The sequence below is a fragment of the Hordeum vulgare genome, chromosome 4H, assembly GCF_904849725.1.
Source record: "Hordeum vulgare subsp. vulgare chromosome 4H, MorexV3_pseudomolecules_assembly, whole genome shotgun sequence".
NCBI classification, from domain to species: Eukaryota; Viridiplantae; Streptophyta; class Magnoliopsida; order Poales; family Poaceae; genus Hordeum; species Hordeum vulgare.
This window is the reverse complement of record NC_058521.1, coordinates 11,584,771-11,595,251: the sequence shown is the minus strand read 5'-3', so window position 1 is coordinate 11,595,251 and position 10,481 is coordinate 11,584,771. Positions and strand designations below refer to the sequence as shown.

At 43.3% G+C, this 10,481-nt stretch overlaps 2 protein-coding genes across 2 annotated transcripts; one reads left to right on the top strand and one right to left on the bottom strand.

Moving 5' to 3' along the window:
• Nucleotides 1–283: 283 nt before the first annotated feature.
• On the bottom strand, nucleotides 284–1,314 carry LOC123451023 (oxalate oxidase 2). Its single transcript, XM_045128039.1, has one exon. The coding sequence runs from the start codon at nucleotides 1,187–1,189 to the stop codon at nucleotides 515–517; it is 675 nt and encodes a 224-aa protein (XP_044983974.1). The 5' UTR covers nucleotides 1,190–1,314; the 3' UTR covers nucleotides 284–514.
• A 1,185-nt stretch (nucleotides 1,315–2,499) lies between these two features.
• On the top strand, nucleotides 2,500–10,105 carry LOC123451022. Its single transcript, XM_045128038.1, has 2 exons — nucleotides 2,500–3,126; nucleotides 9,693–10,105. The coding sequence occupies exons 1-2, from the start codon at nucleotides 2,563–2,565 to the stop codon at nucleotides 9,702–9,704; spliced, it is 576 nt and encodes a 191-aa protein (XP_044983973.1). The 5' UTR covers nucleotides 2,500–2,562; the 3' UTR covers nucleotides 9,705–10,105.
• Nucleotides 10,106–10,481: the final 376 nt, after the last annotated feature.

Here is a 10,481-nt window from a genome sequence, read left to right as displayed (position 1 = left end):
TTGGTTCTTAAGGCTACACCATGCGGCTAGCTTATTCAATCTTATTACAACTGCATGCGAGATTAACCCAAAGCTTGAATACATGTCTTCGAATTACTAAATTTTGCTACCATGCATATACACAATTATGCATTGATTATTTAATATTACTAAACATATTAACCAAAATTCAATGAAGATTCATAATATTTTACATTGTCATTAGCCAAAATTCAATTGCTCACCCATCTCTACGTAAACTTTGGAACATGTTTGACTTACAAATGGTAATTGGACAAATATATGCAAAATGCAAACTATATTTTTTGACAAAGATGGCAATAAAAGGTAGTACATTCAATTCCTCGTATTGGTTCTGAAGATTAAACCATGAGGCTAACTTATTCAATTTATTACAACTGCATGCGAGATTAACCGGAAGCTTGAATACATGTCTTCTGCTGAGAATCATTAAATTTTGCTACCATGCATATACAGAATTATGCATTGATTATTTAAGGAAGGCTCCCAGGAATTAAAACCCAGCGGCGAACTTGGACTTGAGAAGTTCCACGACCCCTGCCTCCACCCGGAGCGCCTTGGTGAGCACCGGCGTCGGGATAGGCGGGTTTGAGCCGAAGAGCGTGAGCGGCACAAAGACGATGCCAGGGTTTTGGCTGTTGAAGGAGACGACCATGGAGGCCTCCGTCTTACCGACGTTGAACTGGAAGTGCATGAGGCCACGGGGGATGAGGAAGGTCTCTCCAGCGCGCACCACCCTGGAGTAGAGCTTGTTCCCGGAGTCAAGGCTGCCGAGGATTCCAACGAGGAGCTCACCTTTCATCACGATGCCTATCTCGGTGGCACGGGGGTGGACGTGCGGCGGGTTGGTGCCCCCCGGCGCGAAGTCCACCCGATTCATGGACACGCCCAGCGTGTTCGTACCGGGCCACTCAGCCACGTCGAGCTCCGTCACGGCCGAGCCGTTGGGGGTAGACGTGTTGCCGGCCTTGGCCAGCTTTGACGAGAAAAGGAAGTCATCGCCGGCCTCCGACATGGGCTTGCACGGATGACCATTCACTGAGACCGCTTTGCCGTCAAGGTCGGCGACACAGAAGTCCTGGAGAGGGTCAGGGTCGGATGCCAGGACGGCCGGTGCAAGGAGCAGCACGGCGAACAGGCTAACCGCTAGGGTTTTGGAGTACCCCATTGCTTGCTATGCAACAAGCTTAGCTATAGGGCTGATCAGCTAGAATTAGTTGATCGAGAGTGTGTACCGCACTGCTGGTTGCTGCTTATTGCTGTGATGGATGAGTGAGTGGTGAGGCATATGGAGTCCTTTATATAGGGGATCGGTGCACGCAGTGGATGCATGGAGCTAATTAAGCTATGCATGTGCATGTCGTCACTGCATGCATTTGCAAATAATAGAGCCGCGTGGAAGAGTTTATTAAGCATATATTAGTTGCGTCGGGATGAGCTAGCTAGCTTGTGCTGAAAATGGAGATGGGGGCAAGGTCAGGGTCAAGGCCACTGCCGGCTGCTAAGGAAATGAGACCAACGGTTGAACAGAGACAAGGAGGAGGTGTATCTCAATGAAGTATTGCGCTTCATATTATTCGTGCACACCTCTAGTCGTCAATCATATATGGGTTTCGTCTAGGCTTGATGAAGTTGAGGGGCGTGCTAGCTAGCTGATGGTGAAATGACAGGGTCTTCATTCAACAGCAAAAGAGAGAAATGTTATGCTTTCTGAGCAAACAAGTGACCACCGGGGGTGCGACGTTAATGATGCATTTTTCGTCGGAAATGGGAAGCTACCTGATTAACAGCTTCTCGCCGCGGCGTACCTACCTGATCCGAACCTGCCCCGAGTCTCTGTCAAATAGGAATACTTCTTGTTTTGTTTCTCTTCTCGATCGACGACTTGTTGCCAATAATAGCAGCTGTCTTCTTGATCGGAGAGAAGGGATTCCCATTGGCTACGACTGCTTGCCTGTCTCCTCATCACGGTTTGAATATTCGATTTGCCAACAAGATATGGCGCCAGCGGAACAAGGAAAACATGCTTGTCAGTGCCAATCAACGGGGCTGGTGTTCTGAGTCAGACTTTCTGACCGTAGTCGATCGATGCCGCGCACCGGCCTGCATGTTCCTGTCCTCAGTCTATGATTTACGTCCACGAGATCGTATTACGTTTGTTGGTATTTATTTTTCCGGTAACGTTTTTTATGGACTTTCGTTGTGTGCATCTTCGCTATGTAAAGAACGGGTTTAATGCTTAAATCTTTTAAGTAATAAAGCTTTTTTTTAAATTACTTTAGTTAGTCATTCGGTTTTTGATATATACCCATAAAATAAAATTCAAATGGTAAGGAAATTGGAAAAAGACAAACACACCTAATAGAATAGAAATGACACGTGACACGTGCGGGGCGAGCGACTCTGGAGCGGCGGTGGTCGCCATTAATGGCTCGTCACCGATCCATCCACCTCACCTACCTTTCCACTTCCCTACGATTCGATCCACCGCTCTCCCATGCCCCTCGGCCTCTCCTCCCCACTCCTCTTCCAGATCCGGCGATGGCAGGCGCGGGGCGTGGAGATGGGGGGAGACGCGGGCGCCATGCAGGTTCGATGACTGCGTCGTCGGCATCCTTGGCGCCGTCGCAACGGCCGTTGGTGGAGCTGCACTCCCAGGAGGCAAGGAGGGAGATGCTGCGAGTGGTTCGGGGGCTCTTCCCCAACGGCGACGAGTGGCCGGAGCGCATGTTGGAGATACTCCGCTCGGCCACAATCGAGGAGCGGAACCGATTTGTCGGGGACGAGGGAGGGATGGACTACGAGGTGATATACTGGGTGTGTCAGGAGGCGGAGATGGCGGATCCAGCGCAAGCGGCGAGGTGGCAAAGATTCAGGTCGCCGAGCCCGTCTCTGCTTCGCATCCGGCCACCGCGGGTGATGGAGATGCCGGGGGCCCCCCTCGGAGTCGTAGGGGAGCAATTCACCGCACCACTCGTGAAGGCGCGGGACCCTGGCAGACACCGCCAAGCTCGGGGGCGTCGAGCGGAGAAGGGGCTGCCTCGCAGCTTGGAACCGCCGACATGGCCAGGGGACCGAGGCTTGGTTCCTCCTCATCTCAATCGGGTTCGTCGTTCTAATCCTTTTCCTTCCCGTCATATATTTTCGATGGTTGGTCATTGTGATCTTCTGATCATTGATGCGGGTAAGGAAATTCTGAAGAATGCCCCATGCGACCTTTTGGTTAGTGGTGGGGGTAGTAGACTTGATTCTAACCTGGATTTAGATAAGGATTATAGGGGAATTTGTATTCCATCTAATATGCCTGCATCAGGATCAATCAAACCTGGGGGTTTGTATACTTTGAGACAATCTTCTGATGGTAAATCAGGAAACCCCTTCTCTGCTTCCGTGGATGATGTTGGGGATATTAGTCGAAGGTTTGTTCCTCCAATGCTTGAGGATGGGCTCAGTAGTTGTATGGGGCTAGGATCGGGGTTTCTACCCGAGGATAATGTACAAGAGATGGTGGGTTTTACTGTGGATCCATGTCAGAGTAGGTATGTTCCTGCTTGTGCAGATTGTAAACACAAGTCTAGATACACTGCTTGCATGGATATGAGGGGAGACAAGTTAAATGGGAAAAAAGTGGATGTAATGCTCGGGTCAAGCTGTGAAATGAGCTCACACTCTGCTTCTCCCTTGCATGGAGTCAAATCTGCTGAGGCGGATTGTGAAAAAGTGGAGTTAGTGGAAAGTAAGCAGGATGTGACTGATATTTCGGGTAATGATAATCGCCTGTCAAAAGTTGTTTCTGCAACAATGGGAGCTGATTTGGAAACGAATAAAGAAGAGTGGCCTCCTCTGGGGTCAGTGGTAGTTCCCAAGCCGTTGATCAGAGGATTTGTGGTGCCTAGGAAAGCGAGAAAGAAGAATACGCCTTCTGGGCCACATTACAGTTTCAAGGAGGAGGTGGCAGATTTTTATGGACAGCTCTGGGTTATTCCTTCCCCCAGTCGCCGCCAGAATAGACCCAAGCCTTATCTGCCCCCTCCAAACCCTAGTTTCCCTTCAGGTAGTCAGTTGTTCTGGATCAGGAAGGATAAGTTCATATCTGAATGTTTCTCTATAGAAGACTGCTACCCTTTCAGTTCGTCCTGGTAGATTTGACCCCATCCCAACTGAATTTCAGATCGATTGTGAGGGGTTCTGCCCTGGCAAACTGTCTTTTGTGGGTGCTGTGAAGAAGAGGATGGATCAAAGAGGGGGACATCGAGCTAGGAGGCAGCCTCCAAAGAGGGGGGATCAGGGGGCTACCTCTCATCCTCCTGCTGCTCCTGCTGCTCCACCTCCAGTTCCTACGGTGAAGGTAGGGGGTCCTGTCAATAAACCACCTGCTGGTCCTTAGGTTGCTGGTGCTGCTGTGGGGCAAGCTGTTGTTCCTGTTCTGCCTCCCACACCTGTGGTGCAACCTTTGGATCCAAGGTATAAGGAGATGATTTGTTTCAATTGTAGCTGGCCTGGTCACTATGTAGGGAATTGTGTAGAGCCAAAAAGATGTTTTATCTGTTCTGGAAATCACAATGTCAACAATTGCATTGCTTGGGCTAAGCTGCAGCCTTCTGTTGAGTTCTTTGGGAGTGCTGCTACTGGACTTGGTTTCTACCATATTGATATTCCCATGGCAGTTAAATCTAACTGGTTGAACTTTAAGAACTGTGTTATTCTTAAAGTTCTGAAGGGTGAGGTTTCTGCCTCTGATCTAATTACTCAACTAAATGGGATCTTTTGTAAAGGGAAAGAATGGCCTTGGCAAATCAGAGAGCTTGAGGAGAACAAATTCCTGTTGAGATTTCCTCCTTGGAAGAAGGTTGAAGACCTAATTGAGTTCCCAGCTTTTGATCTCCCCATTGATGGTGTCTCTGTCAAGATTTATGAGTGGATTGGTATGCTGGAGCATTATGGAGAGCTAACTTAGGTGTGGATTCAGCTGGAAGGGATTCCTCCAAAGTGGTGTGCTTGGAAGGTGTTTGCTCAAATTGCCTCTTACTTTGCGATACTAGTTGATGTTGACTGGAATGGGATTTTCAAGAGTTTCTATGAGAAGATCAGAATCAAGGTGGCTTGCAGGGACCCCACAAAAATTCCATTTGAAAGGCTGGTAGAGATGAAGAAGAAGTTGTACATCTTATACTTTACTGTGGAAGGTTTTACTCAAATTGGAGAAGGATCTGATGGAGATGATGAGGACCCTGATTTGGATATTGATGATGAGGATAAGCTGGAGGAAGATCTGGGTCAAGATAAGGATTTCCTGGGTGAGGGAGCTGAACCTATTGATGAACTAGATAAAGCTAATTTCTCAATTGGAGAGCCTTCTGGTTCTGGTGGAAAAGGAGAAGATAAGTATATGGCTGCAGCTCAGTTTCATCCTATGATGCTGAATGATGATTTCCATGAACAATTCATTAAGGAGGTGGGGGCCAAGACACCAAATGCTCATGGAGATGAAGGTCTTGAGGATGCTGGTGATATTAATCAAGAAAACATGGACATTGTCTCTCACATGGATTATTGTTCTGCTCAACTTAGGAAAATTGAAATGAATGATTCTGGTGGAGAGGAGGATATTCTTATGCCTGAGATGGTATGTCTACCTGAGAAAATGGCAGTTGGTATTGGTTCTGCTAAGAGATCTTTGCTGGAATCTATGGATATGATGGAGATGGAGAAGAAAAGGAAAAGTGACTCAAACAAAATGAAGAAATGGAGGCATGTGCTCTCTTCTAGACCAATCACTAGGCAACATGGTAATGTCAAGATTATGGATAAGGCTACAGCTTATTTACAGAAGAAAATCTGGAGATCCCTTCTTCTTTCCAAGGTAACTCTTTTACTACTACTGTTGTCAATGTTCTGGCTAATCAAATTGCTAGTATTGATTTGTGTGTGGGTCAAAATGATGAAGAACAGGGTAAAATTATTCAGGACCTTGTTCTTAGAGAACAGATTAGATGTTTGGATTTTGCTGATCAAAACCCCGAAACTGTTTTGCATGTGGACTTATACACACCTATTCATGAAGGTGGAAAAAATTCTGATTTGGATGATACTTCTAGATCAGTTGACGCTGATGATCTAGATGCTATCTGTCCAAATTTAAGACAGCGTAGGACGCTTTGTAGCCTGTCTCACCCTTTTAAGATATCATGATAGGTGCCTTCTGGAATATTAGGGGTTTGGGTCAACCTGGTAAAATATAGTGTCTGAGGGACTTTATTTGTAATAATTTAGTAGATTTGGTTGGTTTCTTTGAAACCAAGAGAGAGGTTATTGATAGTAACACCTTCAATACAATTGCTGGTAATAAGAATTTTTCTTGGCATTAGTTACCTGCAATTAAAACTGCAGGGGGTGTCCTTGTGGGCATTAATAGAGATTTATTTGATGCTATTGGTTTTGTCAACAAAAAATATTGTGTGGTTGCTACTATTAAAAACAAACAAGATGGAAAAGTCTGGCATTTTGCTGCTATCTATGGTACATCTTATAATGAATTTAAAATGGATTTTATTGCTGAACTACATGAGGTGTTGAGTTGTGCTACTTATCCCATTCTTCTGGGTGGTGATTTTAACCTGGTAAGATCTGATTTGGACAAAAGTAATGGTGTTGTGAACCATTCAACTTCTTTTCTTTTCAATGACTGGGTTAATAAATGGGGTTTAATGGAGATTAATGTTGCTAACAGGAAATATACCTGGTGCAACAACCAGAATGACCCCATTTATGCTACTATTGATAGAGTGTTTGCATCCCCTTCCTGGGATGTTATCTTTCCACTATCTGTGTTGAGGGCTTTGCCTAGGATTGGTAGTGATCATACCCCATTAATACTAGAGACTTTGGCTCGAAGAGTTGTCTCTCCTAAACTTTTTCGGTTTGAGAAGTGGTGGCTGGATCAGCCTGATTTTCGGGGAGTGGTAGAAACTAATTGGAATACCCCGTGTTTGGGTGATAAAGCCATTGATGTTTGGATCCTTAAAACCAAACGTCTCAGGAAGAAAATTAAAGGGTGCAGTGCTAATATGGAGGCTGCTATTAAGAAGAAGAAAAAGGGAGTTGATACAGGATTTTGATATTCTGGATGTTTTTGCTGAATCTAACCGTGTTTCTCAAGATGATCAAAATTGTATGGAAGAGATCAAATCTGAGTTAGAAGTTATTATGAGAAAATAAGAGTGTGCCTTGTGGCAACGATCTAGGGAGAGAAGAATTAAAGAGGGGGACAGGAATAATGCATATTTCCATGCTTTGGCCAATCACAGACACCGTAAGAATCATCTGTGTGAGTTAATGGGTGATCATGGTCTTGTTTTTACTACTGATGAGATGTTGCTTATTGCTACTGCTTTTTATAAAAATGTATTTGCTAAAGAAGAAAGACATAACATACATCTGGCCCTTGCCTTTTGGCAGGAGGATGAAATGATTTTTGATTGTGAAAATGATGAGCTTCAAAAGAATATTTCTGAGGAAGAGGTTAAGAATGCTATTTTTAGCTCTTATGCTAGTGGTGCTCCTGGCCCTGATGGCCTTTCTTTTCTCTTTTACCAATCCTTTTGGGCTTTGATCAAGTCTGATCTTATGGCCCTGGTGAAAGATTTTGAGGAAGGCAATTTGGAACAACATAGACTGAACTTTGCTTTAATCATTTTACTCCCTAAGGAACCAGAAGCCAATACTATGAAAAAGTTTAGGCCTATCAGCCTTAGCAATTGTGTAGTTAAGATTTTGTCAAAAATTCTTACCAATAGATTATCTCCTATTTGTAATAGACTGATTTCCCCAAATCAAACTGCTTTCATCAAAGGCAGATATATTCTGGAAAGTGTGGTCCTTGCTCATGAAGTGATTCATGAGGTTAAAAAATCTAATAGACCTCGGCTTGTGCTCAAATTAGATTATGAAAAGACATATGATAGAGTTAGTTGGGGATTTCTCTTTGATATGTTTGAATCTAGGGGTTTCTGCCCTAAGTGGATTTCTTGGATCAAGTGCCTCTTATTTCAAAATACTTTTAGTGTCACATTGAATGATAGTACAGGCCCTTACTTTATGAGTGGTAAAGGTCTTAAGCAAGGGGATCCTATATCTCCTCTTCTTTTTAATTTAGTTGCTGATGTCTTTTCTAAGATGTTATTCAAACCTGCTGCTCAGGGATTGATCTATGGGTTGCTTGATTATGCTATTCCTGGTGGGGTAATTAGCCTCCAATATGCAGATGATACTCTCCTCTTTTTAGAGGACTCTGTTGAAAAAGCTAAGAATTTTAAATGGATTTTGTCCTGCTTTGAGAATCTCCCTCGGATGAAAATCAATTTCCACAAAATTTATCTAATTACTATTAATGTTGAAGAGTCCAGGGCCAAGTCTTTTGCCCAGATTTTTTGTTGTAATATAGGATCTTTTCCTATTAAATACCTTGGGGTACCTCTTCACTATGATAAATTGAGGAGGGAAGACTTACAACCTTTGATTGATAGGATCATCAAAGGCATCTCTGGTTGGTTGGGTAGGTATCTTACTTTCAGGGGGAAAATTATACTACTATGTGCTTGTATTGTGAGCATCCCTGCTTATCTAATGGCATTTGTGAAGTTCCCTAAATGGGCTATCAATGCCATTAATTCCCAGATGGCTCACTTTTTGTGGGGCAATATGGGGGATCAGCATAAGTTCCATTTGGCCAAATGGGGGTTGGTGTCTAGAAAGAAGGAATTTGGAGGTTTAGGGATTCCTAATATTAGAGACTATAATATGGCACTGTTGGCTTCCTGGGGTAAAAGGTTTTTTAGGAGTAGTTTTGGGGACTGGAAAAAATGTGATTGCTTATAAATATGATGTGGCTTGTCCAAATATTTTTTGGACCAAAACAAAATTTGGATCTCCTTTCTGGAAAAGTGTTTCCTGGGCTTTACAAGCCTCCAGGAATTTTTATCATTGGAATATAGGCAATGGTGCTAATGTCAGTTTCTGGCATGATATTTGGGCTGGGGAGTGTTCCCTTAAAGTTAGGTTTTGGAATTTGTTTGACATTTGTAATCAACAAGAATGTGCGGTGGCCCAGGTTTGGGATGGGGTAACACTTAAATTATCATTTAGAAGGTGTGTTGATAACAGGGGCCTAAGTAATTGGGGGATGCTTATTAATCACATAAAGAATTATCCTTTATCTGATGCTCCTGATACTCCTATTTGGGATTTGGAATCAAAAGGCGTTTACTCTGTTAAATCTTTCTATAAATGTATCAATTTTGGAGGTGTGGTATCTCCTTTTGGAGATTCTTTATGGAGAACTTTGTGTCCTCGGAAAATACATGTGTTTTTGTGGTTGTGTTTATATAACAAATCCTTGACTAGAGATAATGTGGCTAAAAGGAAAACAATTGAGGATAAATCTTGCTTGTTTTGTAGTGAAGATGAATCTATCCAGCATTTGTTTTTTTGAGTGTGTGAACTCTAACCTGATTTGGGACATTATATATGAGTTCTTTAAGATTTGCAGAATAAGATGCATTAGTGAGGTTGCTTCCTTTTGGAAAGTTAATAAGCAGAAACATGTTCTTAACTTGGTAATTGTTGCCTCCTTGTGGAGTATATGGAAATTAAGAAATGAATTCTGTTTCCAGGGGCGCAAATAGAAAAGTTTGGATTGCAACATTGTCAAGTTAAGAGGGATTTTGCTTCGCTGGGAAGTTCTTTGTGGCGCTCTCAGCAAACCGAGCTGAAGCAATTCATTCGACTGCTGGACAAGCGTCGGGGGGAGATCCTGAGGATTGCTTGGCGATGATCTGAAGACCCTTTATCCTTAGTTTCTTTCTTCCTTGGTAGCTTATCTTTGGCTTGTAATAAGTAGACTACATTGCACCTCCCAAGACAGCTTCCTTGTGGGGTTCTGCCTATGTTTCTCTTCGGTTGCTTTGTTAAACTGCTATGTAGCTGTTTCGTGGGCTTTTCTGCTCCATTTATAAAAGTGGGGTAGGGGGAACCCCTTTCGTTCAAAAAAAATGGTAAGGAAATTTTGTAAAACCAAAAAAGGAACAACAAAATTGTTTTTATGCAAAAACTGTAGAATAACAGTTCTAATTATTTTTTTATTAAATTAAAAAGTTATATGATCAACCAAAAACATAGAACAACAGAAAAAGAAAAAGAAGAAAAATAACAGGAAGAAAAACGAAGAGGAAGAGAAAGAAAGCTATTCAATGCGGGAATCACCATGGTTCAAATCAGTAGAGAAGTAATATCATCTTCCCAGATTGAAGTTAATCCTATCCTTGAGAGCTAGCACATGCTTCTGCTTGGTCCTGTGAATTAGAAGGGACATGTCTTCCTTGAGCAAATATTTTCAGGAGTTTCTGCAAGGTACTTCCTATTTCTTTGGATCCAAATATTCCAACATCCATGGCAATGACTTT